The 27,786-nt window shown below is 47.8% G+C and overlaps 3 protein-coding genes and 1 non-coding gene across 5 annotated transcripts; all 4 read right to left on the bottom strand.

The window, feature by feature from the left end:
* Window positions 1–4,714: 4,714 nt before the first annotated feature.
* TRNAQ-CUG lies at window positions 4,715–4,786 on the bottom strand. The gene has a single exon. It is a non-coding gene; the product is annotated as a tRNA-Gln (tRNA).
* Window positions 4,787–4,999: 213 nt separating this feature from the next.
* LOC123402153 (cysteine protease XCP1-like) lies at window positions 5,000–6,933 on the bottom strand. Of its 2 annotated transcripts, none has more exons than XM_045096033.1 (4): window positions 6,136–6,933; window positions 5,800–6,047; window positions 5,551–5,691; window positions 5,000–5,425 (listed from the first exon to the last, which is right to left on the bottom strand). In XM_045096033.1, the coding sequence occupies exons 1-4, from the start codon at window positions 6,623–6,625 to the stop codon at window positions 5,198–5,200; spliced, it is 1,107 nt and encodes a 368-aa protein (XP_044951968.1). In that variant the 5' UTR covers window positions 6,626–6,933; the 3' UTR covers window positions 5,000–5,197. The 2 variants fall into 2 exon arrangements, with proteins under 2 accessions (XP_044951968.1, XP_044951969.1); XM_045096034.1 differs by having other exon boundaries at window positions 5,800–6,035; window positions 6,136–6,920.
* A 1,149-nt stretch (window positions 6,934–8,082) lies between these two features.
* On the bottom strand, window positions 8,083–10,329 carry LOC123402152 (ribose-phosphate pyrophosphokinase 4). Its single transcript, XM_045096032.1, has 6 exons — window positions 9,861–10,329; window positions 9,366–9,777; window positions 9,207–9,275; window positions 8,948–9,076; window positions 8,449–8,548; window positions 8,083–8,371 (listed from the first exon to the last, which is right to left on the bottom strand). Exons 1-6 carry the CDS (start codon window positions 10,268–10,270, stop codon window positions 8,238–8,240), a joined length of 1,254 nt encoding a protein of 417 aa, XP_044951967.1. The 5' UTR covers window positions 10,271–10,329; the 3' UTR covers window positions 8,083–8,237.
* Window positions 10,330–10,562: 233 nt separating this feature from the next.
* Window positions 10,563–17,288, bottom strand: LOC123402151 (trafficking protein particle complex subunit 11). Its single transcript, XM_045096031.1, has 9 exons — window positions 16,761–17,288; window positions 16,501–16,562; window positions 16,166–16,280; window positions 15,901–16,024; window positions 15,643–15,723; window positions 14,961–15,302; window positions 14,702–14,865; window positions 13,794–14,623; window positions 10,563–12,523 (listed from the first exon to the last, which is right to left on the bottom strand). The coding sequence occupies exons 1-9, from the start codon at window positions 17,105–17,107 to the stop codon at window positions 11,058–11,060; spliced, it is 3,531 nt and encodes a 1,176-aa protein (XP_044951966.1). The 5' UTR covers window positions 17,108–17,288; the 3' UTR covers window positions 10,563–11,057.
* Window positions 17,289–27,786: the final 10,498 nt, after the last annotated feature.

Genomic DNA, 27,786 nt, shown 5'->3' with positions numbered 1-27,786 from the left:
GTCGTGGATGACACGGAAGTTTCCCGTTTCTCGTGGGTCCAGCATACTACCTCTGCAGAGTGTAAACTATTCGAATAGCCGTGTCCACGGTGAAGGACAGTTGGGTGGTGCTGCTTAAACTACGTCCAGTGTTTCCGCATAAACCAAGTGTGTGTGTGTGTGTGGTGTTAAAAAGGTGTTGTTATGATAATCACAATAATATGATCAAGTTCGGTGACTTGGCATATAGGGTAAACCCGGATGGTTTAGCCCTTATTAAAACCTTGAGGTTATGACAAGTCCGAGGACTTGACCTATAGGGTGAACCCGGAGTGTTCAACCCTTGTCAGATATGTTGGTATCTGTAACCTGTTCTTAAAAAGTAATTCTTTAACTTGTTGCATATACCTGATCATGTCCCACATTGCATTCCACTAAAGATACATATTACTGTTATTCCTTACTATATATTCATTTCATGGGCGGTTTGCGAGTACATTCAAAGTACTCATTGGCTTGCCACTGGTTATATTATTGACCAGACATGGAAGGACCGGAGTTTGGCGATGAGTACGCCGTCGGAGACGAACCTGCGATCTAGGACGCTTCCAAGTCAGAATGCCTGTCGGTGTAGGCTTGATGGCATGGGCACCGCTTAGCCCTTACGAGTTTCCGCTACTCGATGTATCTGTTTAATTTGGCCTTAGGCCTCGCTCTTGAACCCGACCTTCTGGTCGTTTGATGTAATAATTTTGCTACTTGGATGTAAGACTCTACTATTCAGTACCTGTGTTCAGTGAACATTGATCCTTGGTGTCACTGGGCACGGCGAACTCGACTTGCTAGTCGGGGTCACCACAAGGACAAGCAAGGTTTTAAGCTTGGGGGAGTTGATACGTCTCCATCGTATCTACTTTTCCAAACTCTTTTGCCCTTGTTTTGGACTCTAATTTGCATGATTTGAATGGAACTAAACTGGACTGACGTTGTTTTCAGCAGCATTGCCTTGGTGTTATTTTTGTGTAGAAATCAAAGTTCTCCAAACGTCCTGAAAATCTATGGGGAGCAGTTTTGGAAAATATGAAAAATATATGCGCCAAGTTCCGCCTGAGGGGGTGGGCCAGTGGGCCACAAGCCCTGGCTCCGCCACCACCCCCCTGGTGGCGGTGGGCAGGCTTGTGGGGCCCACACGGCTCTGTCGCCCCCAACCTCAGGTCTATAAGTTCCCTTTCGTCCCAGAAAAAATAAAAAGAGAAGTTTTCATCGCGTTTACGATACGGAGCCGCCGCCACCACCATTTCTTCATCTGGAGGGCAGATCTGTTGTCGTCCTGGGCTCCGGAGAGGGGAAATCGTCGCCATCGTCATCATCAACCTTCTTCCCTCTCCAATTCCATGAAGCTCTTCGTCGTTCGTGAGTAATCTATTCGTAGGCTCGCTGGGCGGTGATGAGTAGGATGAGATCTATCATGTACTCGAGTTAGTTTTGATGGGGATTGATCCCTAGTATCCACTATGTTCTGAGATTGATGTTGCTACTACTTTGCCATGCTTAATGCCTGTCACTAGGGCCCAAGTGCCATGATTTCAAATCTGAAATTATTATGTTGTCACCAATATATGTGTGTTTTAGATCCGATCTTGCAAGTTGTAGTTACCTATTATGTGTTATGATCCGGCAACCCCGGAGTGACAATAACCGGAACCACTCCCGGTGAAGACCATAGTTTGAGGAGTTCATGTGTTCACCAAGTGCTAATGCGTTGGTCCGGTTCTTTATTAAAAGGAGAACCTTAATATCTCGTAGTTTCCTTTTGGACCCCGTTGCCACGGGAGGGATGGACAATAGATGTCATGCAAGTTCTTTTCCCTAAGCACGTATGACGACACACGGAATGCATGCCTACATCACATTGACGAACGGGAGCTAGCCACATATCTCTCCGTGTTATAACTGTTGCATGATGAATATCATCCAAACAAATCACCGACCATTGTCTACGAGTTTGTCCTACTGCTGCTACTACTGTTGCTACTGATGTTACTTGTCTTGCTCTGCTGCTACTGCTGCTACTGCTGTTGCTACTGCTGTTACTTGTCTTGCTCTGCTGCTGCTACTACTGTTGCTACTGCTGTTACTTGTCTTGCTGTGCTGCTACTGTTGCTACTACTGTCGCTTGCTACTGTTGCTACTTGTTACTGCTGTCACTACCGCTGTTCCTTGCCACTGCCATTACTCGCTACTTTTTTGTTACTACTTGCTTGCAGATACTAATCTTTCAGGTGTGGTTGAATCTGATAAATTCAGCTGCTAATACTTGAGAGTATCCTCTCACCTCCTGTTTGGCGAATCAACAAATTTGGGTCGAATACTCTACCCTCGAAAACTGCTACGATCCCACCCGCTGGTGGGCGTCAACAACATTCCCCTAGTTTCGATTGTCGGAGAGTGCTAACAGCATTCTTCTGGTGCCGTTGCAAAGGGGAAGAACAGTTGACATTAGGGGGCAAACCCTAGGCGTGGGGGCTGCCTTGGGCGCCGCCCCTCCTCCACTTGGTCGTCGGCCCTTCCCATCTAGGGTTGCCGCACCACCTAGGGTGGAAACCCTAGGGGTGGCGCACCCTCCTCCCTCTCCTCCTATATAAACTCAAGGGGTTTTGGGGCTCCACACACAATTCATTTCTTTCTCTCGGCGCAGCCCTACCTCTACTCCTCCTCGTCCTTCGTAGTGCTTGGCGAAGCCCTGCCGGAGTACCACGCAGCTCCACCGTCACCACGCCGTCGTGCTGCCGGAGCCCTCCCTCAACCTCTCCTCTCTCCTTGCTGGATCAAGGCGTAGGAGACGTCACTAGGCTGCACGTGTGTTGAACACGGAGGCGCCGTTGTTCAATGCTTAGATCGAAATCTTTCGTGATCTGAATCGCTACGAGTACGACTCCATCAACCGCGTTCTAGCAACGCTTTTGCTTAGCGATCTTCAAAGGTATGAAGATGCTCTGCTCCTTTGCTCGTTGCTGGTTTCTCCTAGATAGATCCTTGAGTGACGTAGGATTTTTTTTGAAATTACTACGTTCCCCAACAGAATTGTCATCTACTCATCCACTCTTCTACATATTACTAAACAAATACTCATAGGACTCTACTCATCTTCAAAAAAATAGTCATGTACCCATTTCCTCATAAAGTCCACACCATCTACTCATAGGAATAGTCATATACCAAATGTACTCATCTAGGATTCATAAAATAGGACTAACTCCTCATCTATATTTCAATTCCAATCAAAACATGGCTCTCAACCAAACTAATACAAATCTGAAAAATTTGCAATAGTATTTGGATAGAAAGATGGAAAACGGAAGGGATTACCTCCTAGACTTGTTTGGGGGATAAATCCCCGGAAGAAATTAATAGATATGAAGGATTTGGAAGAGGGGATTGATATGAGGAGATGAGGCAACCGCCGCTGCTCTCTGTTGGGGAAAAACGAGTGAGGAGGAGGGTGAGGGAGGGGTCGGCCCGTGGCTGCTTAACTGAAGGTGTGGCGCCCAAGAGCTCAGCGCCACACTGCAGCGTGTGCAACGCCTGAGCCTTAGGTGTCACACCACCGGGGGGGTGGCGCCTGCAGCGCCAGCTTGGACGGATGTGTGGTGCCGATGGCTTAGGCGTCAAATAGTGCAGTGTAGCGCCTAGGCTTCGGGGCGCCATAAAAAAGGGTTAGCTCGGTGAATTTTTTCCACGGAGGGTTCAGTTTGCGAGTTCTTTCAGCCTAGGGGTCAGATTTGTCCATTTTGCCTAAATTCTTGGTTGCCTCCGTGGGGCTAAGGCTAGTTGTAACGGGGAGTATCATATACTAGTATCATAATGCATGGTACTTCTATCATATAGGGAAACACTTTCTATCTATAGTCTGATACGAGAACATCCTCAGACCACATGTACGCCGTCGATTCATGCTTCATCTTGTCGCTAAGAGATCACAATAGAATCCTCTTTTAGTGCCCCTCCCCTTTATCGCGCAGTATCTTCCCATAATCCCTCGTCCGTTATCTTTCTCCCGAATCAATCAACACCGTTGTTTCTCTCTCCTAGCTCCGACCCTCCTCCCCGTCAGGGTCATCATCCACCCCCGCCGCCCCTATACTCTCTGCCAGAGGCATCCCTAACAGAGGTTAGCCCCGTCCTACTTCTCTACGCGTCCCCCGGGCTACCGTGTACGTTGTTCTCCATCGCGTTATCGACGAGCCCACGTCCCCATGGTTCTCCAATGTTCACCTCCAACCCAGGTAGCCATCATGCCCACCTTATGGTCCTCCATCCCGTGTTTGCACAATTTAAGTGGCTTGGATGCACACCACGGATGAGATCTGTGTTAATCTATTTAGATCTCATGTACTTGCCGAATTTAAGTTTATGTAAGATAACAAAACCTTTAATCACGGTAATAAAAAGTTAAAAAGTGCTTTCCTCACTGATTTTTCTGGTCATGTCACTTTGATTTGATTATGATAATTCGGCAGTGATCCAAGAATCGTAGTGTGTAAAATTGTGTAGATGCCCAATGATGAGTTAGAAATGCAAGCTTCTCCGTTCAACTCCTTCTGGACCACTCTCAGGAACATTGTAGCAGGGAAACTCTGTCTAAGCTCCATGATGAACCGAAGATGGTCATGTACTCGCAGTACCATGCAAGAAGTAGTCGTATGCAAAAAAATAAAATAAAACAAAAAAAATAAGGTCCTACCGAGACTTGAACTCGGGTTACTGGATTCAGAGTCCAATGTCCTAACCACTAGACCATAGGACCTTTGTTGAGTACTCATGAGAAATTTCCTTTCTTATTCTTTAGAAATGCCCTACTCGGCCCCGCAACCTGCGAATCGCGAGAGATTGGTGTCTATCATACATCGACGTCTAAATCTGCCAGACTCGATCGACATTGCCCACACTCCACTTTCCTCAAATGCGTTGGCCAAAAACAGAAGAGCGGCACAACAACTGAACTGAACTACGGTACCACTGAAGAACAACCGAGTCTTCTCAACGGAGCCAATTGTTGTTTTACAGGCCACCGCCAACTTGTTTGAACTTTGAACGATGTCGCTTCGTGTTCGAGAAAAAGAAAAAAAGCCATGTTGCATCCGACTTCCGCGTGCTAGCACTTGGAACGAACCATGAACGAACGAGTTTCAAAGACATTTTATATATGCTGACAAAATCAGGCCCCCCACCCCCAGCCCGTGCCGTTGTTCTTGGTCGGGTACGAGGCGATCCTGTAGATGTCACAGACGCCCTCGGGCCTCCCGGTGCCCCTCTTGATCCTGAAGTAGCCTTGCTCGCCCCAGCCCCCGCCCCACGAGTTCTTCATGATGATGTAGTCCTCGCCGTATCCGACGGCCGTCAGCGCGTGGTCCAGCTGAGCGCCACACGTTCCTTCAAACACCCCCTGCAGCCAAGCAGATAACACAATTACCAGGGTGGTGAAGAACACTTGATCATTCTGCATAGTATGTTATAGTAGTATGATAGTATCATGGAGTAGATAAGATGGCACTTGGTCGTTTCTTTTACCCCTTTGTAGAACTGGAAGTCCCTGCTCCCTGCGGCGATGCCCACGCTGACGGGCTGGTGCGCCAGCGCCTTGAGCAGGCTCAGCTCGCTGTTCTCCGGCACGTCCTCGTAGCCGCTTATGGTGACGACCTTGGAGTGAGGCTAAGCACGCATGGCACGAGATCAAAGCAATCAAAGGCAGTTCATGTCCAATGTCCAGAGCAACAAGATGCCTCTGCAAACTGAATTTCATCAGCTTGCTGTGCCAACCTGCTTCTCCTTGCAGTCGCCCTCCTCCATGAGGTAGGGGTAGTCGCCGTCAGTGTGGATCCCCTGGTTCCCCACGATGTAGGCGTAGGCGAAGTCCATGAGGCCGCCTCCGCAGCCGTGGTCGAAGGTGCTGTCGCAGTCCATCAGCTCCTGCTCCGACAGCGACTCCAGCCTGCCCGTCACGATCTGGTTTATCCCCTCCACCGCCGCCACCGTCGAGAAGGCCCAGCAGCTTCCTGCAATGCAATCTGAGAATTCAGATAGATGGTGCGCAATGCGCTGACTGAAATCCTGAGATGGATCATGGATTGTTCAGAGATTGCCTTGTCTCCTTACCGCATTTCCCCTGGTTCTTGACCGGCGTCACGGCCCCCTTCTTCCTCCAGTCCACCTCCCAGGGCAGGTCCACGGCGGCCTCGTACCGAAACGCCGTCGTCGGACCGCGCGGCCGCACGCCGGCGCCGGCCAAGCCGGTGCTCAGCCCTAGGTAGCCGGCCTTGAACTCCTCGTGGGCGACGTCGGCGAACTGGTTGAGGCCCAGCCAGTAGCTCCCGTTCCTCTGGTTGGTCTCCACGATGTGCTTCAGGTTCTGCCTGAACACCTCGTACCTCCTCACCTTCTCCTTCGGGGTCACGTAGACCTTGCTGTGCTTGACCGACCAGGAGCTGAAGAGATCATGGATCCTGTTAGGCAGCGCGATCTCCTCCTGCGAGTACCCGACGACCGAGGGGTCATGGTGGTGGGTGGCGCGAGAAGAAGAACAAGAACAAGAACATGCTGCAAAGCCTAGCAGCAAGAAGAACACTATCGAGAGCTCTGAATCCATGGCGACAGATTAATCAGCACTGCTTCTTGTCATGGAACTGCCGGAAACAAATGGACACCTTCATAATCATATATACCGATCGCTGGGTAGCCATGCATGTTTCTTGCAAGCAAGCGATTCATCTCACCTCACCTGATGTAGCCCTTGTGGTTGAAGATTTTGGACTAGCTAGCTAGTACCTTGCTTTATGAGGAAGCTGCGATTGCAGCTTGCAGGTATGCTCTTTCTTGATCATGTTTAAATCTTTGGTTTAGGTAGCGCATGCATTAGAATAGTGATGAGTAGCCGATGCTTGCAGCCTTGCACACCGACCGACTGGAGGTAACTTGTTCAGCCAGAGGAAGCTGCTGCACAATGGTTATTTACAAGGATGGACAAGTATCTTTTGCTCATCTGCTTAAGTCTTCACCAAACAGGCGTACCTCATGCCATTTTATAATAAGATGGTAGTTTCAAATTACTTGGTAGGAGTATAATTTTTCTTTGCCTCTTCGAGTTTGGCGCACATGTCCATTGGCTTGGCTTGCAGGATAGGCTGTGCGTGAGATACAGAGGAAAATATCAGGTACCTAAAAATGTTCAAATTGTTGAAACAAGGGGGCACATTCAATCTCATCTCATTTATCAACAAGGGCGGTATTAGTGCAACTAATCTGTATCTAAGATTTTCTTTAAACTTGTACACCCTATTTTGCGTGAATTTCACATTTTTATAACTAAGTTCAAATTATCTTTTGGAAGATCGACCAAAATTCTTGTGCGTGCCATGTTTTTCAGGCTACGTTTCTGTGCATATTTTTCAAGACCTTCAGAGATACCGCGCAAATTGATATTCACATGTATCATATGTTGTTTCCCCTACAATTGCACTGTCAAACGTAAGATTCCAGCTGCAATGTTGATCCCTGCGGAGGTCAATGTGCCCCTCTGGTGCACTCCAGCTATAAGCTCAATGTATCCATTACGCAAGTATTCATCTGCTGTTCAGAAGTGCCTGTCCTCAGAACTCGGAAGACCCTGGAGCGTGTTACTGCTGGTTGGTCGCACGTTCCAGTCTACGTGCCGCACCACCTTTCTCCGTGCCGCAAGACTGGAGCTTGGACCGGACGGACAAGGGTTAAATAATTCATCTGTAGGAATCACACAAGTGTTTGCTTCGATTCCTTACAAACACTGCTCTCATTCCGTGCATCACACCTAACTGTAAACATCCAAAGGGCTTTATCTTTCAAAGAGCAAAAGATGGAAGAAAATAATAAGATAACAGGTGTCGATTGATGTATCCTATTAGGCCAATATGATGAAAATTCGGTAAGCAAGAGGTCGAAACCTGACCTACAATTTCAATCGAATGCAAACACTCAGGTTTCAGCCTTCGTACATGTCATGTCATGTCAGGAAATTAAAACACCGAACTGGTCTAGAGCATTAGAAGCGAATACAGAGGACCGCACGGGTGAATATCCAATGCCCTGTTTTATTATCAAACCATGGGCTGCTTATGAAAGCTTCAGACTCGACACAATTAGACAACTCGAACTCGCTCCACATTATTTGTTCTGCTGGAGCTGGAAATGTAAGCTCTACATTCAGCCCATTTCACAGTCCATGTTCATATCTGAAGGGCATCAGCGATCGAGCTAGCAAGGCTCAACACCTCAAATGGAGGTTGTTGGCTGATGGCTTTCACCGTCTGAGGGCATGAATCCGTGATCCAGAAGTAAGCAAACTGGTCACCTGGCTCAGCTGCAAGGAAAATAAAAGAATGAGCAAATCAAGTCTGAATAGCTGAAAAACAGGGGAAAGGGACAACCACCAATTACCGGAATTAGCAGTCATGAAGCGTTCATATGACTGATTGGGGAACACAGCATGAGTTACATAGGCGCTAACTTTTGTAGCACCATGAGCAGCCAGAACTTTCTGCAGAACACAGTTGAACAGAACATAAATACTCATGAAAAAAAAGGGGAACGAAACAGTATACGCAGCTAAAGTCCACAGACCACATCATACTTAATTGACACTTGGAATATGTTACTTCTATTTCTCTGTACAATGACATGAAGTAAATATGTCACACCAAATCAACCCACGGCATGAAAATTCACATGCCACTGATGCTTGCTATAACCAGGTTTGCCGAAGGAATGGAATTAAACTTATTAACTTTAAATGACTCAGCCTGCTGGTAGTACTGTGGAATGTGGATTTGTGTAAAATTTGCACTGTACAGGGCATTAGGTATTTCGGTCGGACAACTAGAAATTATGCCACAAGACTGTACCCATCAGCAATTGCAACAGCATGACAGATAGTTACCTGGCACTCTCTAAGAGTTCCACCAGATTGAACTAAATCATCAACAATAACGACATGTCGCCCTTCAGGGTTCCCTTCTTTAATCCGGACTATCCTCTTGTCGCCTTCACGGACCTTCGCACAGACAACCTACATAGTCAAACAGCTCCATCATCAAAAGGCCTGAAAACTTAATACCGTGTAATCCCTCTGTGTATCACAAACAGAAAGGAAGATAAATTAGACACATCCAGGCATTCGCACAGAACAGCAGACTGACCACTGGGAAATTGGCCAACGACTTGTGGAAGCGCTTCCACGCCCCATCATCCGGGAAGGCAATGGTGACCTGCAGCACACGAGGAGTCAGGTAAGCAGCAACAGCAACAAGGGTTCACAGCACAGTTGGAATCAGCAGGAAAACTGGTTTGGGTTGCACATTGTCGGCGTCGGGAAGCTGGCTGAGGCGCTGCAGCAGGAGCGGTATCCCGGTCTCGAAGCAGGGCAGGACGTCGTCCCCGAAGTAGAACCTCTCCTGGAGCGCGTGGATGTCGTAGATGACGACGCTGGTGGGCCCGCCGCGCGACTTTGGGATCATGGAGAGGATGCGCGCGAGCGTGAATGCGGTGGCGACGTCGCCCTCCTCCTCGACGCGCTCGAAGGTGCCCGTGGGGAAGAAGGGCAGCACGAGCGTGAAGGAGGCGATGAAGAGCTTGGGCAGCGCGAAGATGACGGAGATCTGCTCGAAGATGATCGCCGGGGAGCTGAAGGAGGCGAGGAAGGCCACGTGCTGCCCCCGGATGTCGTGCGCGTTGTTGATGAAGAGGTTCGGGAACCCGTCGGGGAAGTTCCTGACGGCGCCGTGGAGTCGGAGGGGTTAGAGTTTAGAGCTTAGAGGGGCTGAGCAGAATCGAGGAGAGGGGGGGCGGCGTACCTCCAGTTGATGGACTGGAGCTGGATGGCGTCGGAGGCGGCGGCGACCTTGAGGGCGAGCTCCTCGCACTCGGCGCAGTAGAAGAGGTTAATCTGCTTCTTCACCTTGTGCCTCGGGACGGCGACGGCGGCGGCGGCCTCCATCTCGTCCCGGCAGCAGGCGGCGGCGGCGGCGGACGCGGGGACAGGGGAGCGGCGCGTGGGGAGAGGCTCTGACGGCGACGGGGTAGGTGGTATCGAGACGCGCGCGGCCAAGCACAAGCAGGTCGTCCGGGACCGGGAGTATCGATTCGATTCTCCTTTGGCCCTCCCAATTATTGCCGCCCGGCTAAACCCTAGACCCCCAGCCGCCGCGGCGCCTGGCCAGTAGTAGTAGTAGTACGTGTTTGCCGCCGTGGCACTTGGTAGCATGGGATTGGTTCGGGTTTAAGGCGAGGCGAGCGAATCATCAGGGAAGAAGACAGCGAATTTAGATATTTCCATGGACGAAATCGACTGGGTTTTTATGGGCGAGGAAGATTGTTTGGTCTGGGGCTGCATGTCCGGAGCCGGCGTGGAGCACGACCGCCGTGAACCACGCGGCCTCCCCGCTTCGCCGTTGCCACGTCTCTTTCTCGCCCAGAGTTACTGGGAATCCAATCGCACCGTTTCGGCACTACAAATGGCGCAAAAATAGGAACGAAAGCTTTTTTACGCAAAAAGAGAAACCAAGGACAAGATTGGATATTCAAGTTTGTAGCAGTAGAGATGTCTGTCAGTATGGTTAAACACAAGTTTTACACAAACAATGAACCTGAAGAAGTCGACAAAAAAAAAAACTTCTGCTACCGAGAGACATGGGGCTCACTTATTCCCCACTTGCCTGGTGGGGCCTAATTTACATATACAGCACCAATGCACCATGTCTACTGTGTGCAACTATCCTTGTGAGCAAGAAACAATGGAGTATAATCACATGTTACAGGCATATGTGGTCTCTACACAAAAGGTCTACAGAAACCAATATTCAAAACAAGGCCAAAACTTCGGCGCCGTGCCGATCACCACTCGACAACATCATTTTCGCTTCAAGCCTGTAGAGCAAGGAGGTGAGACAGAATCAGCGATGGGCTTTTCTTTCCAGCGGCGACTCTGCTTGAGCACCACAGCCCGGTTGAAAGGGGGGTGTAAGGGAGTGGATTGCCCGGTCTGTGAGAATCTAGCTCACGCATTCATCAGATATGGGGTGGCTCTTTTCCAGATTGAATTTGGGCTCGCTGGGATACACAAAGACGGATGTGGCAGAGGTTGGAGGAGTCAATGCAGCAGAGTACCTCACCGAAGTTACCGTTATCCTCGGCAGCTGCTGGGAACCGGAACCAAGCGGCACAAGCTTGTGACTAACGGTATGCTCGGTTTTCGGCAGAATGAATGCGGCATGATTGTGAGCCCCAGAGAAAACAAAGTTCTGGGAATCAACAAGAGAGTACTTGATTTCCTGGAGCAAGGATGTTGAATTGTGGATCTTCACATAGAAAGTGAACGGGGTCCCGAGGATGGCGTAGGGAGGGCACTCGATGCTCACAACAAGGGGTGGCTCCTCGATATGAACCTCGGGTAATCTTTGCTTCATGGTAACACGGCTATCTTGATTCTCTCCAAGGACTAAATCCCTTGACCAGTTCAGGCAAAGTTCACCTAAGTAAAAGTCTGGATTGCTGGCCCTTGGGTTGACTGAAAATATTGCTTTGTATTCTGCGCTAGGAGCAACAACTGCGTATTCATCAGATAGTCCGCTGATCTGTTCCACTGAGCACAGCTGCTTCCCATCGCCATCAGATTCAATGGCTATCGAGTGCAGACGCAAAGGCACCTCGGTGCAATTTCGAGCACTCACAATAAGCATATTGGACTCCTTCATAGCAAGTGAATCTTTTTTATCGTCGCCGCTTGAGGATCTGATCCTAGATAGCAACAAGGGTTCTCGCCTAAATGGTCTCAAAAACTGGTGACCAACTATCATGGGGATCTTCCCTTCAACTTGCAAGCTTCTCTGCACGTTAAGTCTGTGTAGTGATGCATCTTCACTCGAGTTTAGAGAATAGCCAAGTGAAACGTAGAGCATGAGGGACTTTGCTACTTGCCATTTAATTTCCAATTTGCAGGACCAGGAATCACCCGCAACTAACGTGGGAACTGATACAACCCCAAATGAATATTGAATCTTTTTAATGTTATCGACTTCTTCCTTCGACACTTCATCCCCAGTTGCAGTTGAGACACCAATAAGTTCAACGTGATGAATTTCAGATTCGTCAGGTTCCCCTGGACTCATCAAAAGACCACCGCCTTTGGCATCGACGAGATTAATTTTCAGCTCGCCAGAATGAACTGCGTGCCCTTTTGATAATATGGTTACTGGGACAACAAACAACTCTCCAACCAGCGCAGGGCCAGTAGAATCTAAGACAAGCTCAACTTGAGCATCTGGCTCTTCGACTTGAATCAGTTTCTGCCCGGAAAAGGCGAGTGCAGCATCTTTTGTAGGCAATGTCTCCACTTGATCCTCAAATTTCCACAGCGGGAAGTCTTCCATTGAAGCGGGACTTTCAGCCTGGCAGCAAACCACAAGGTGTTTATTTATTATTGCCTTCACCGACAAACATTCCAACTTTCCACTTTGTCCTGCAGAAAGTACTCATAGTATTACTTCGATTTTACAACTCATGGTAGGAAAATGGAATATCAGCATCAACAAATGGAGAAGAAAGCTTGATATCCCCACATCAAGAAGCAAATAAGCAGGTCATAGATTATGAAAAGTGAACAGGTCAAAATATAAATAAGCTACAGCTACAGTTTCAACTTTCAGATATGGGCATATGGCAGGAAATTGGTGGTGCTCTTTGTATCACCTAATCATGAAAAGCCCTTTTTTCTGTCACAACCAGCCAATTAGCCCACACAATTGCATGGTTGATTCATCCCAAATTAACGGTTAGAGTTTGTTTCCTTAACAGTTTTAAATTATTTTCTGATTAATATTTACTGTTCTTAGTTGTTCTATTTTCCAAGTTATGTGAATGTACGCATTGTACAGTAAAAAAATTCATGGTAAGCACTGTACAGTATTTCAGTCTGCTTATTAAGAGTGCATGTAAATGATATATACATTAACCTATGTTACCTATACAAAATAACTCTGTGGTTGTCGACCGCACGGTCAACCACGCAGCACATCCTCGGTCCCACCTGATGGAAGTTGCAACTGCCACGCACATTTATCCCCACCTATCCTCACATGCTTCTCTCTCCATATCTCTTCCAATCCCCATGATACAACTACACCACTGCACCTCTCTCCACCAGGCTGCGTGCTGCCACAAGAGGCCCTGCCGTCGGTGCCGAAGCTGTAGGGTGGCAGCTCAAAGTAGACAACGCCATCACAGACCGAGGCAGCAGAAGCACCACCATGGTTGTGCAGATGATGGTAAGGCTGGAATGAGATAGGAGGCAGCAGCTTCGTCAGACACGGGGGTGAAACTTAGTGGTAGGAGGGGGGCAACGCAGCTCTTCCGACAGCATGGGAGACTGTCAAATTGACCATGTAGGGTGGTCGGCTGCGAATTAGTCGTCCCTTAACCAATGTGTGCTCTGGGGCATGGAGTCTTTTAAAGGATATATCAAAACTATATAATTGGACTGTATGATATAACAAATGGATTAGATTATTTTCCTAGTCACCAATTCAACATGAGATGTTCCCCCTTCTATCATAACTAATGGAACAACTTCCGGGTTTTTCTTCTCAAACTGATGTCGTACATCCGTGCATCCAATCTCACCATCTGTTTTGTATATTATAGGACAAGTAATCTGGTAATTACCATCAAATGTTGCATAGCATGGATGAACATTTAATGAAACAAATAGCACATAACTGCTAAGAGAGTACCTGATTTAACTTCATGCGTCAACCGCATCCATTTATTGCTGAATAATGTAAGAGAAGTAGAATGGACAACTTGGCCATGAACATCTGAATTTAACGTAGAAGAATCGTCCTGTGCACTAACCATGACAAAGTTACAGTCAGATTGGTTGAACTGAACCTCCAATTGATCAATCGCAACTGGAGAAGGAAGATGGGACAACAACGACACGCTGACAAGCATAGGTGAGCCAGGTTTTACAGATTGATCATGAAAAGCAACAGATGCAACAAGCACTATTCTTAGAGGACTTATTTGATCAATAACTAGCTGAGTAGATTCTTCCGTCAATTGAAGATTAAATTCATCATCGATAACTTCGGATGTATGTTTTCCTTCAAGAATATTAACAACTTCTTGCTGTATTTCCTCTCTCCTAGAAATGGTAGGCCAACCTGCTGGTCCATTACTTTTATTTTCAGAGTTGCCCTGTACACTGCCAGAGAATAACGGTAATGCAGCCATCTCTAGTGAATAGCTGGTAAAATTCACCAGAGAATTAAGTTTCCTTGAGCATTCTCTCAAGTAACCCAGGTTCTCCCAAAGCAAAGTAGTCCAGCCCTCCTGACGGTATAGACCAGCGACACCATCAAAAAGTTTTTTTGCGTTACCAAATTCCCCAGCTGCATAATATTCTATAGCCATTCCAGCACTACAGGAAGAAGCCATTCTCGTAGCCCCTAGACTCAAAAATGATTCATAAGCTTTTCTGAACAATGCAATTATCTCGTACGAATCTTGAAACCTTTCAGCTTCTGACAAAGCATAACTGGTAAATTCTGCATCAGAAAGGCTGCAATCACAGTGTGAGGTATAAGTATTCATCTTAAAGTTGTATCATCAATTAAAGACAGGCACCAAGAAAACTTACGGGAGCACAGAAATGGTATCTCCTTCCTCAAACAGGCGGACATACTGGCCAACATATACAGAAGACATTACTGAGTCAGGTATTTCGCTATCACCGGTAAGATTTGCCCTTGACGAAGGGCACTCTAAAGCACACCTCTTCTCTCGGAGGTAACTTGCCGCTAACTGCCAGAAGGAAATGTATGATAAATTAAGTGTGATTCAGTACAAGAAATGTTGCTCTCTGTTGCAGTGCTGTGTACAGAAAATTTAGACTGAACCTGGTAGTAGTAAGCTGGCTGAAATTCCCACTCAGTCAATGCATTGTCAGCAGTACCAAACCGAGGGGATACTGTATCTGGAACAGTTGTTGACGTTGTCTCTATTAGCTCACCAAAGACAAGGAACTGCCTGCTAAACCATTCCCAATGAAGAAAAGCAACTTCTGGTGATCCGACAACACGTTCAAAGCTTCGGATATGTTTGCGGAACCATGCGATTGCTTCTACAACTTTCCCAGCATGAAGTAGCAATGTTGATATCTTAAAGTGAAATTGATCGGCGACTGCTTTTATCTCAACCAGGCGTTGGGTTGGAGGCAACCTCGTTGAAGTTCCAATCATCTAAGTATGAGCACATTGCCAACAGAAAGTGTCAAAATTAATAGAAAATGTAAGCAACGGTGGCAGATTAATCAAACTGGAACAAATTTAGATCGCGTTGTATGAACATAAATGGAGAGGGTGGAATGAACAGTTGCTTGGACTACTTTTCATGAATGCTATGTCAGGGTACGAGATGCTTGCACAGTTTTCTTTTTTCACGAATAGCTTTTGCACAATGGTGCTTCTCTTTATTCCTTTCCTTTATTACTTCAACAATTTGGCATGCCAGACATTGATTTACTTAATTATGACTGTTGATAAGGCTATGTCAATTAAAGCATAGGACCGTTGAACACACCTCACGCAAGACACGAACTCCTTCCTCGTAGAACTTCAATGCTTCTGGCCAATCCCGCCTAAACTCCGCATAAACAGCAACCTGGTGTAAGAAATAAAAAAACATCAGGATGATGCAAAAATAAGGTGGAGAAATCATTCACTTGTTCTGGCGAATAATCAAGTGGGTGTAAATGAAAAGCTTTCTTTAGATACTCCTCAAATGGTACTTAGAAACACTTATTGATAGCACTAGAATGGATGAGACAGAGATCTTTACCTTGAAGCAGTAGCGAACACTCAACTCCACAGAAGAGAAGTTCCTCTTCTCAATGCGGGCTTTTATCCTTCGTCCTTCCTCCTTGTAGTATGTGGAACACAGCTCCGTAAAAATAGTCCTCAATCTGTCAACAAGGTTGGAACAGCACATGAATTATTACTTTCAAAGAAATTATCATAAATAAAAACTGGTACAAGCTTTTTTGTTTCCACAATGAAAAATGTAAAGATGAAATAACCGAAAATAGCAGGTCTGAGAAACTAACTTGAGGAGAGATGCATTCCGTTCTGCTTCATCACTCTCAACCAACACAATCAGGTGCTTAGAATCAATCTCCGCACGTTTTCTCAGGGCAACCATAACTTCCTCGCCCAGCTCATCTGCAGGATATAATTGTGTGTTTGCTTAAAACCGTTTTCCTAATTGGCGTGTCACTCATGGGAGGTTTGAGCACACAAATATCAAGTGAGTATAGGATCCTCTTTATGAGTAGGCACATGTCCCCCATTATCATGCTGTATAGGGCACAAGCCCTGCAGTATTCTGACTAATGGCCGATATATAAAGGAGATCACTAGGGGTGGACAAGACGGTACTTACCACCAGCTTCAGTCTGTACAAGAATCACCACCAATTTACTATGTCTTCCCTGTATTATAGACCTGCGCAAAGAAAAAGGAAATCATTTGACATTTGTAATTTCAAGATGGACTATACTTGCTACTGTCACAAGGGATCAAAAAAGTTCCTAATGCGCACGAGATGAAAAGATTGCTCATTCGCATTGTAACAATGATAATTATAAATGTGAAACTGCATGTGTCGATTTGGGATCAATGCTAAGGATGAAGGGGAGGTACTTGAGGTTCTCGAGATCGGAGCAGGCCTGGAGCCACTGGGCGGGGTCGCCGGTGACCTGATCGGCCCGGAACATGGCGGCGACGGCGGCGGGCACCCGCGTCCGGTGCTTGAGGAGCCAGTCCTTCTTGAGGATCCCCGTGGCGGTCTGCGGCGGCGCGAGCGGGTCGCGGCTCTTGGCGGTGCGGGAGAGGATGTTGGCCTTGGCGAAGTCCGGGAGGGCCAGCGTGTTCATGGGCGGCTGCTGGGAGCTGAGCGCCGCCGAGATCGTGGCGTGCATCTCCGGGCAACCCACGATGGACACCAGCGACACCGGCGGCGTCCGCAGCTCCTCCGGATAGTCCTCCATGGCCGCCCCACCTCCCGGTCGCCGCGAGGCTGCCGGGCGAAAGGACTCCGGTCCCGGAGCCTCGGGCGGCGGTAGTCGTCGGTGGGCGGACGCGAGCTTGGATCTGTGATGGCTGGCTGTTCCGTGCGTTCGGAGGGACGGGGGCGAGGGGGACGCGGAAGTAACAGTGAAACAAAGCGGTGGCTGATCTTGCTTACGTGTAATAGCACATAGTTCGGGTGCTTCTTTGTAAAGTTTTTGGGCCTTTTTGTACTTTTTTTAAGGACAAACTTGCCTTCACCCGACCAATCATGCGCGCCGTCCACCGGCTCCACGTTCGTTGGATATAATCACACGGACGAGTGCAACCCCATTGTCGGATTCGGGGCTGCGGAAACTCAAGAGGTTCGAACTCTAGGGTGCGTAGGCTCGCCTACCCTACTCTACGACGCGGCCTCACGACAACGCTCCAGCGCGCTAGAGGATGAGGAAGAAGAACAATGGACATGGTAGTTTACTCACGTTCGGGCCACCTTCCGGTGTAAGACCCTACTCCTGCTTTCTTGATTTGGTGGTGTCAAAGAGATTACATGCCTCTTCCCCCTACTGTGGTCGTCGGTCCTCCCTTATATTGGCACTGGTCCTTTTCCCCCGAAAAACAAGCGGAAAGGGTTGCCACAACGACCAGTTTGAAGGGGGCGGGATCGCATCCTATCTTGCCACCGTCGCAAAGGGGACGAGCTAAGCACCGGCTCCACGCCCTCGCGAAGCCGAGCCGAGCACCGGCATCGTGCCCCAGCCCCAATGGGGGCCTGTGGGGCGGCTGGCGGACGCGAGCCATGGGAGGACAAGCCTCGGCAAGAGTCACACGCGTCGCAACTCACCCTAAGGTTGGTGCGACTTTGTAATGCGTCGTCAGTTGTTTCATCCACTAGCACGGAGGATGGGTCTTCCACTTGGCGTGGCCATAGTAGCGATTCGACCGTTTTCCGCCAGAGCGGAGCATGAGGCTTCCACTTGGCGTGGGCATAGTCACGGTTCGACCGTTTTCCGCCAGCGCGAACCATGGGGCTTCCACTTGGCGTGGGAATAGTCGCGGTTCAACCGTTTTCCGCCAACACAGAGCATGGGGCTTCCACTTGGCATGGGAATAGTTGCGGTTCGACTGTTTTCCGCCAGCGCGAAGCATGGGGCTTCCACTTGGTGTGAGCGTAGTCGCGGTTTGGCCTATTTTCCGCCAGAGCAGAGCATGTGGCTTCCACTTGGGCGTGGGCATAGTCACGGTTTGATAATTTTCCGCGAGCGCTGGGCATGGGGCTTCCACTTGGGCGTGGGTGGGAGTCCTCCCGAGGCCAAGGAGTGGCGCTTCGGGAGGCTCCGGGGCATGTACAACCCCACCTCATTCTTACGTGAGAGGGTCATGAGCGGAGCATCTCAGGATCCTCGTTAGGGGCTGTAGAGGGACGCACACTGCAGGAGCGTGCCTCGGGGCCACCCCGGAGGCCCTCGCAAGGCGGGTTCGCCATGGGCATCAAGGCAGGGTCCCATGGTGTAGGATCGAAAGTATGTCTAGAGGAGGTGATTGGACTACTTGACAAGATAAAAACTTAGCCTTTTATAATTTTAAGTGTGGGCCAGTTTTAGCAATTAAGACTAGTCAAGTACACCCTATAAATGCATATCTAAGAGTACTGCAACGGAATGTAAAACATGCAAGTGTAAATTAGAGGGTAAGGTAGGGAGATCAAACGCAAAGTTTGACGCAACGATTTTTGGCATGGTTCCGATAGGTGGCGCTATCGTACGTCCATGTTAGTGGAGACTTCAACCCACGGAGGATAACGGCTGCAAGAGTCCACGGAGGGCTCCACTCACAACGGGTCCACGAAGAAGCGGCCTTGTCTATTCCACCACGGCTTCCGTCCACACACGACTAGCATCACTCACGGTAGATCTTCACGAAGTAGGCGATCTCCTTACCCTTACAAACATCTTGGTTCAACTCCACAACACGAAGTAGGAGGCTCCCAAGCGACAGCTAACCAATCTAGGAGGCACCACCCTCCAAAAGGTAATAGATGTGGTAGAACGATGAACTACTTGCTCTTGTGCTTCAAAAGAGTCTCCTCAACACTCAATCACTCTCTATCAGATTTGGCAGGGGTAGGAGAGATTGATCTTGTGGAAAGCAGCTTGGGGAGGCTAGAAATCAAGGTTCCAATGGTTGGAATGGAATCTCTTGATCTCAACACATGAGTAGGTGGCTCTCTCAAAAAAATAATGGATCTCGCAAGTGTAAGTGTGTTCTGAGTGCTTCCTCTACGAATGGGAGGTAGGTGGAGGGGTATATATAGGTATCCCCCAAAATCCAACCGTTGCAACATTATTGCCCAACTTGGTGACACCGAAATGAATCTCGATGGTACCGAGTTGCACATTTTGAATTCCCTGTGAGACTGATATAGGAATTTCGGTGGTACCGATACGATGACCTAGACTGGTTTCCAAAACTTGATGAGACCGATTTCAAACCCGGAAATTCCAAAACTTGAAATCATCTCAATAGAATGTTGGTCACCAAATTTTGGTGGCACCGATAGGAATGTTGGTTGTACCGAGATGGTGGGTCTGGCATAGGATATATCTAAGTGTAAAATCGGTATGGTCGAGTGGGAAATGTTGGTGGCACCGATTTTTCATATGTGGCTTGGGACAGATATATTTTGTGGGAAAGTGGCTGAGTATTTTTGGTGGCTATCTCTAAGCACTTGAGCAATCAATTCATCATACTACCTCACCCCTTTTAATAGTACTGGCTTTCATATGGACTCAAAGTGTTTTCTCACAAAGTATAAAATGAGGAGTCTTCTTGCTTGAAGCTTTAGTCAATCATGTTCCTTCCTTGCATCAAAGGGGCATCTCCACACAATCCTATAGCCAAAGCATCTTTGAACTTTTCCGAAATATACTTGAAAAAGCTAATTAGTCCAATGATGCATATATTGTGATTAATTACCAAATCCACCTTAGGGAGCAATTGTGCTTTCAATCTCCCCTTTTTTGATAATTGATGACAACATATAGATCAAAGCTTCAACAAAAGATATAATCAATGATTTGCATCGACGCTTTGAGAAGTATGTGAAAAAGCAAGAGATCCCCCTAAATTTGTGCATTATTTTAAATTTGCGTTTGAATTCAAATGCACAATTGATTAGGATCATGGGTTACTCTTCCATGACACATACAACTTGGTGGTGCGCATGAATGATATGAATGAATGGTAATGGACATAGCACCAATAAGCAAGTGAATGATCATGATGTAAGATAGCTCAAAGGTAATAACATGGTAGCATCAAACAATCAAAGCGTATGATCAAACACATCTTGAAACGGATAAAGTCATCCAAAAGACCAGAAGTTTTGAAAAAAAAAACGAGAGCAAATAAAGTTAAAAGCTCTCTCTCGCAGCCCTATTGATCTATACACTACTCCCCTTTTGGCAAGAAGTACCAAAAAGTTCAAAGGTCTAGTATAAGAGTCTCTCCGGGCACGATCTCCTCCGGTAGCCAGAGTTGGAGTAGTCAAGAGAGCATCGACGAAGGATTCTACAGATGTTGCTAGAGCTGGAGCTGGAGGTGTAGACAGTGGAGGTGCTGGAGCAAGAGTTGAAGCTTGAGTTGATGAAGATGGTCTTGCTTCCGGTACTCGCACATCTGCTGACCTAGTCTGGGTCGTGAACTGAGTGGTAGTACGAAGAGGTGAACCATCATCATCATCGTCATCGGCTTCATCATCTGAGCGTGGAATCTTCATTTAGTCAACTTCATGTTGAAGCTGCTCAACAGTGGTGGTCAACTCCGTCACCTTCACATCCAGGTCATGGAATTTTGTCTCCGTGATCCTCTCTAAACTCTTTTGGTTCAGTAAGATCTCTGAAATTTTCTTATCCATCCCTTGGATGGTGCTGACCAAGAAAGACATCTGCTCTTCTCTGATTCTGAGTTGGGGTAGTTGAGCTGGAGCATTCCTAGGAGTTTATGCAAGTGCTGCCTCTGCTGCCTCTCCAGCTGTAGCTGAGCTGGGATGGGTGTCGTCCATTGTTGGGGAACGTAGTAATAATTCAAAAAAAATTCTACATCACACCAAGATCAAACTAGGAGAGACCAGCAACGAGAGAGGAAAAGCATCTTCATACCGTTGAAGATTGCAAAGTGGAAGCGTTACTATGAACGCGGTCGATGGAGTCGTACTCGCGGCGATCCGATCCAAACGCCGGATGTTCGGTGTCTGTGCGTTCAACACAACTACAGCCCGGGGACGTCTCCGCCTTCTTGATCCAGCAAGGAGGGATGAGAAGTCGAGGGAGAACTCCAGCAGCACGACGGTGTGGTGGCGATGGAGTTTGTGGCTCTCCGGCAAGGCTTCATCAAGCACCGCGGAGGAGGAGAGGTGGAGAGGTAGGGTTGCGTCGAGGGAGAGAGATATGGGTGTGTGCAGCTGTCACGCCCAAGATGCGACCCTATCCTCAATTTGGCACGAGGGCCTCGTCAGGGATAGAAGCGCATCTCGTCGTGTCGCAAGAATGGATATCGTTACAAGTACATGTACTGAAAAGAAGAGTTATATAGAATTGGCTTACCTCGCCACAAGCTACATCAGAGTCACATCAGTACATTACATAATCATCAAGAGTAAGAGCAGGGTCCGACTACGGACGAAAATAAACGACAAAAGAAGAACGACGTCCATCCTTGCTATCCCAGGCTGCCGGCCTGGAACCCATCCTAGATCGATGAAGAAGAAGAAGAAGAAGAAGCAACTCCAAATGAACAATCAACGCGCTCGCGTCAAGTAACCTTTACCTGTACCTGCAACTGGTGTTGTAGTAATCTGTGAGTCACGGGGGACTCAGCAATCTCATTTCCAAAGGTATCAAGACTAGCAAAGCTTAATGGGTGAGGTATGGTTAAGTGGTGAGGTTGCAGCAGCGGCTAAGCATATATATGGTGGCTAACTCACGAGTACCAGAAATAAGAGGGGGAAGATCTACGCATAGCGGACGTGAACTACTGATGATCAAAGGAATGATCCTGAACACTTACCTACGTCAGACATAACCCCACCGTGTCCTCGATCGGAGAAGGAACTCACGAAAGAGACAGTCACGGTTACGCACACAGTTGGCAAGTTTTAATTAAATTAACTTCAAGTTATCTAGAACCAGTGTTAAACAAAGTTTCCACGTTGCCACATAACCGCGGGCACGGCTTTCCGAAAGATTTAACCCTGCAGGGGTGCTCCAAGTAGTCCATCACAAATTACCACAAGCCGCATAGAAATCCTCAATCACGAAGCTCGCGATCTCGTCGGATTCCCTAGTGGAAAACCTCAACTCTGAGATTACCCAAAGCATCACCGGAATCCCGATGCACAAGATATCTCGTCAAAGGTAAAACTAATCCAGCAAGGCCGCCCGACGTGTCGACGATCCCGATAGGAGTCGCGTACCTCGTTCTCAGGACACGACGGATGAGCGATGGTTACCACGCCAAACGCCGAGTTGCCCCGGGTAGCGTTAATAAGCTGCTCTGTTTTGGACCAACACTCATGAGGAGCACTGGCCCGGGGGTTGATTAAATTATCCTCGGGGTCCGGAAAGTCCCTATGCAATTTTATTAGGTGATTAGGCAAATGTAGTACCAATGTTGGGCCTTGCCAGACCAGCTTTAATCTAAAACGAATTATCAAGGGGGTCCCCATAACGACCCCGATCGTGTTAGGAGCGCTCATTTATGGAACATAACACCGGTAGCCGGAAACTAAGGGGGGCAAAGGTGGAACAAAACACCAGGCTAGAAAGGCCGAGCCTTCCACCTTTTACCAAGTATATAGGTGCATTAAATTAAATAGCATTAATATGGTGATATGACAAGGGACCCATGTTTGACATGGAAGCAACTGCACCTGCAACTAGCAACGCTATCAACAGGGTTAAGCAAGCAGTAACATAGCCAATCAGTGGTTTGCTAGGGTGAACAGGTTGATGGTTTCATGGCATGGTAGAGAGACTGATATTTAACAGGTGGTAGGCAACGAGACGTAAACGATAGCAACGGTAAAACTAGCATGGCAATGATAGTAATGGTATCTGGGGAAATGATCATCTTGCCTGAGATCCCGCTTGGAAGAAGAATGCCTCCGTGAAGCAGATGAACCGACGTAGTCGAACGGGTCCTCACATCCGACACGCTTGCGGGCTCTATCGAGACGGGGAAAACCGGAAACAGGAATCAACACACGATATTCACCACACGATGCACGACACAAATGATGCATGAGCTACTGAATACATGCAAGTCACGGCATGACAATTCACACAATCAAACACTACACATTAAGTGAAGTTCAATATGCACGAGTTGCATATTGACGAAACTCCACGTTTATTAGTTAGTTCTATCCCGATTATCTACACGACGATATTAATGTTGTCAAACATGCAAGAGGTGAAGCGGAAAATAAACTACCTATCTAGGCATTTTAAGTGAGGTCGGAAATGACATATAGCATCTCCGAGACGACCTCACATGTTAATTTACAATTCTGTCCAGATCTGAACTAATGCATTGAATTGGTTGTTAAACAGCAAAACAAATAGGTTCACGTGTTTCTACGTGTCATTTCAAGCAATCTACCCATAGAAAACATCTCCAACGGAGCTACGGATCAAAAGTTACAAGCATCGCAAGATATGATGACATGAATGCAATATGTGTGCAACGGCGGCTACGCGCACTTCAAGACAAACAACCAGCAAGAGAAAATGAAACTACCCGATATTCTAAGCAAGTTTCATGTAGGACACGATCAAAACGGGGCTACGATTCGAAGACTACGAGCAAAACAAGAAAACACTACAAACTGCCTAAAACAGCCACATGGCACTTCGTACGCCTCACAACTTCGGCCACCCCACTCCGATGAGCTCAAGCAAAGCATGGCACGCAAGAGGGCAAGAAGCACTACTACGAACAGCTGACAACAACTAGCGTGGCAACAAGGAGCACTAGGAAACGAAGACACAAAATGGCATCTCACGCACTATTTCAGACTTAGTGAAAATATCACCTCCTGAAAGTGCACTTTTCAGCCTGAAGCAATATTGACAGCAGCAAAACCTATAGCTACAGGAGTCCAAAAGGCATTAAACTTAACAGCATGCTAGAGAAACATAAGGGGAACAACTAACTCCATTGGACCAACCTCAAAAGAGCTACAGATCACAAGATGCAAGCTAGACAAGACAGCAACAAAATAATAGCAGATTCCAGACTTAGAAATATTTCAGCTCCTCTAAAACAGCACTATTCAAGCAACTTGAGGGCAGTCAAACAACACCTAAACATGCATTTCTATTGCAACCAAAATTACCAGGGCCTAAACAAAACACCCAAGATCAACTCCCTAGTTGACAACTAATTCAAACGAGGCCCGGAATAAAACCTACGGATTAAACAAAAGAGCATCACGGCAAAATATCTCGCGAACTAACTTCCTCAAAAGCTAAAACTAATTGCACAGAAAAATCCATGGGATTTTTCTACCCCGGAAACATATATAATATGTGGGGTTTGCAGCACAAAATAACGCCACACAATAATGCGAGAAAATACCTATATACGGGAAAATAACTACCGACAAAACCCTACACGGAAAAATACGAGTGACCGCTCTAAAATACATAGAAATATGGTCCCTAAAACATGGACATTAAATCTATGGCATACGGGCAGTCCGGACACGCGCGAAAAATAACTACGGATCGGAACCTAGTTAAACAGCACGTAAAACGAGGCATTAGGCACTCTAAACAGCGTTAAATAAATATGCATGTTGGATAAACGTGTTCTACTCGCGAAGCTACCCCAAAACGATATATAACACGCGTCATTCCGACTTACGGTTTAGAAACTACGGACGTTCGAAGATATACCTATTTTCCGGAGTATAGACAATTCCGAAAACTATCTAAAATGCCTAATGGGCCGAACAGGCGCAAAATGGTTAAATCACGCACAAGGCGCTGGTGAGAGGGCTCACCTCAGGCCGAATTGGGCCGGCCTGGAGAGGCGGACTGGGCCGGCCTCGGCTGCTGAGGAAGTTGGGCCGGCGCGGGGCCCATGCGCGGGGCCAACGGCGCGGCGGCTCCTCCCGTCGGGCTCCTCCCGAGCGGGAGCCGAGGGTGGCGGCGGCGCCGGTCGCCAGCGACGGCGCGGCGGCGCTCGGGTCGCGGGGCAAGGGGCCCCCAGCCCGGCCTGGATCGGGCCGGCGGCGGGCGGCGTGGAGGAGCGGGGAGGCGGCGAGCGCTGGCGGCGGCCGGCGGTGGCCCTGAGGACGAGGGGAAGGCGCGGGGCGGCGACTCCTTGACGGCGGCGGCGCGGCTGGCGGCGGGCGGAGGCGCGCGCGGGCAGGCGGCGGGCGGCGAGGGCTCCGGCGAGGGGCGTCGCGCGCACGGGGAAGCTAGGGCGGCGCTTAGGGAGGAGCTCGGGGCACCGAGCTCGAACGGGGCGGCGGCGGCGGCTCGGGCTCGGGCGGGCCCCGGATGGGCTTCGCGGGCCCGGCGGCGCGGCAGGAGAGAGAGAGAGGTGGGGCGGCGGCTAGGGTTTGCGTGGAAAACGAGGAAGAGAGAGAGAGGTTGCCCGAAAATTAAGGAGGAGGGGGGTATTTATAAAGAAAAGGGGGCTCGGTTAACTGGAATTTCGTTCCGGATCCAACCGCGGGGTCGGATTCGGACGATTCCGAACGCGGGTATGGGTACGCGGCCGTGTTGTGTAGATATCCGGAGACGAGAGGGAGAACGGGCGGTGCGGCACGGTTTTAAAAATATCGACAGACGTCCGACGAATAACCGAAGACGGTACCGCTACGGGCGACCGTTCGGGTATCAGACGGTCTCCGATCGCGACGAAATTCGACGGGCGGTCTAGCTGTCACTGATCACGACCGCACGCCAAGTTTCACCTCGATCAGAGAGAGTTTTAAACGCGCTTTAAAAATAGGGTTTCGACGGTGCCGCGGGCGCGTGCGTGTGCGGACGGACTCGGAACGAACAACGACGAGAACCGGCAACTACTAACGGACGCAAGTTTGAAAACTGGCGGCAACGGAGACGCCGATGCAATGCTGATGATGCGCATGATGCGATAATGACACGACAATTAAAATAAGCCACACGACGAAAACGGAAAGAGAGGGGAAGCTTCTAGAACGTCGGCACCGGGCTGTCACAACACTCCTACACTACAAGAGGATCTCGCCCCGAGATCCAAGAATGAAAGGGGGAGAGGATGAGAAAGCAAGAGGTAAAAATTTAGTCGCTTCTTGACAAACGAGTGAAACCAAGATCCTTGACGGTTGCAAGGAGATGAGGAATGACATGAGAAAGAAGCCAGAATTCACGGAAAATTTCGGCAGCACTTCGGTAGGAAAATGGGACAAGAAATTCGATAAGATGAAAGAAATAGAAAAATAAACACAACAAACAAGTAAATAGAATAAGGGAACACCATGATCTTGATAGAACAACATAATAGACCCAAAAGAGCAATACCACAATGCCTCCGGAACAAGAGAATAGAAACTAGCTCATACGGAAGAAGAGAATGAAGAGAGAATGACAACTACTAACTCCAATGAACTTGACAAGCATCCTTGCAAGAAGAATTGGACGAAGTTGTTGGAAAACAACAACGAAAGAACAAGATAGTAGTGGGCTTATGAAAATCATCTCAACAAATATGAGGGGACAACCAACCACTAAAAGAACCAAGGATAGATAACGAGAAACAAGATATGAACAAATACTTACGCCAAGAGGACACATTGAGAACTTGGATTAATGACAAGCACCATGATAGCATAAACCATAGGGAAAGCTTCAGGTGAAAACTAAGCCAAACTAGCTCAATGAAGAAATCATGGGTTGAAATATCTCATGATCATAGAATTGGTGGATTTAATTATCTCATTCTTGAGAGGAAAACTCTTCAAGTCTCCTACACTAACAAGAAGGCTATAATACCACCTCAAAATATAAAGGAAGAACAAATGCACTTAGAAACGCAAGAGAACGGATACTTGAGGTTCTGCAACAAGAATCTTGAAGAACACTTGAGAAAGGATTGAAACTTTGATGAACCACCATGATGGACCTCCGTATACGAAAGAATGATGCTAAGATAACAAGGTAGAAAATAAAAAATTGAAGCCTTGCCAAGATTTAGATGAAGCCTCACAAAGAGATACTTAAAATAACTTGGAACCCCGGAAAAGAAAGATAAGCACTTGAGGAAACAATTGATATCAAGAGCCACTCCGGAAGAAGAATTGAAATCTCTTGGAAGAAGGAAGAACAAGAATAAGAATTATATTATGCTAATCCTTCATCAAGTTAAATTGATGACAAGCAACGGATTTAGCATACCACTTATTCCTCTAGAAATGAATCTTGAAGAGGCATAGAGAGATAAGCACCACTTGAGGCAAAAATTGAAGGAAGCACCGGTAAGAATTCACAATTGAATGGGAACACCACGAATTACTGGAGATACAAGAGAATGAAGAGATCATAAGCCACCCGAGAGAAAACTTGAACAAGGCACCGGATAATCAAGAGACGAACGAAGAGGCAACAAT

The sequence above is a fragment of the Hordeum vulgare genome, chromosome 6H, assembly GCF_904849725.1.
Source record: "Hordeum vulgare subsp. vulgare chromosome 6H, MorexV3_pseudomolecules_assembly, whole genome shotgun sequence".
Taxonomy (NCBI): domain Eukaryota; kingdom Viridiplantae; phylum Streptophyta; class Magnoliopsida; order Poales; family Poaceae; genus Hordeum; species Hordeum vulgare.
Note: the sequence above shows the minus strand (reverse complement) of the source record. Positions and strands in the feature narration are given on the sequence as shown.

What these genes read in the sequence shown, in the direction of transcription:
- LOC123402153 (XM_045096033.1), bottom strand. Translation starts at nt 6,625, where the DNA reads ATGGATTCAGAGCTCTCGATAGTGTTCTTCTTGCTGCTAGGCTTTGCA. An exon ending in CAAGAACCAGGGGAAATGCG is followed by an intron (nt 6,048 to 6,135) that starts GTAAGGAGACAA and finishes CTGAATTCTCAG; the next exon opens with ATTGCATTGCAGGAAGCTGC. An exon ending in GCGACTGCAAGGAGAAGCAG is followed by an intron (nt 5,692 to 5,799) that starts GTTGGCACAGCA and finishes ATGCGTGCTTAG; the next exon opens with CCTCACTCCAAGGTCGTCAC.
- LOC123402152 (XM_045096032.1), bottom strand. Translation starts at nt 10,270, where the DNA reads ATGCTACCAAGTGCCACGGCGGCAAACACGTACTACTACTACTACTGG. An exon ending in CGTTGGCCAATTTCCCAGTG is followed by an intron (nt 9,077 to 9,206) that starts GTCAGTCTGCTG and finishes TTGACTATGTAG; the next exon opens with GTTGTCTGTGCGAAGGTCCG. An exon ending in CTTCATGACTGCTAATTCCG is followed by an intron (nt 8,372 to 8,448) that starts GTAATTGGTGGT and finishes TTTTCCTTGCAG; the next exon opens with CTGAGCCAGGTGACCAGTTT.
- LOC123402151 (XM_045096031.1), bottom strand. Translation starts at nt 17,107, where the DNA reads ATGGAGGACTATCCGGAGGAGCTGCGGACGCCGCCGGTGTCGCTGGTG. An exon ending in CGGAATGCATCTCTCCTCAA is followed by an intron (nt 16,025 to 16,165) that starts GTTAGTTTCTCA and finishes CCTTGTTGACAG; the next exon opens with ATTGAGGACTATTTTTACGG. An exon ending in AGCCAGCTTACTACTACCAG is followed by an intron (nt 14,866 to 14,960) that starts GTTCAGTCTAAA and finishes TCCTTCTGGCAG; the next exon opens with TTAGCGGCAAGTTACCTCCG.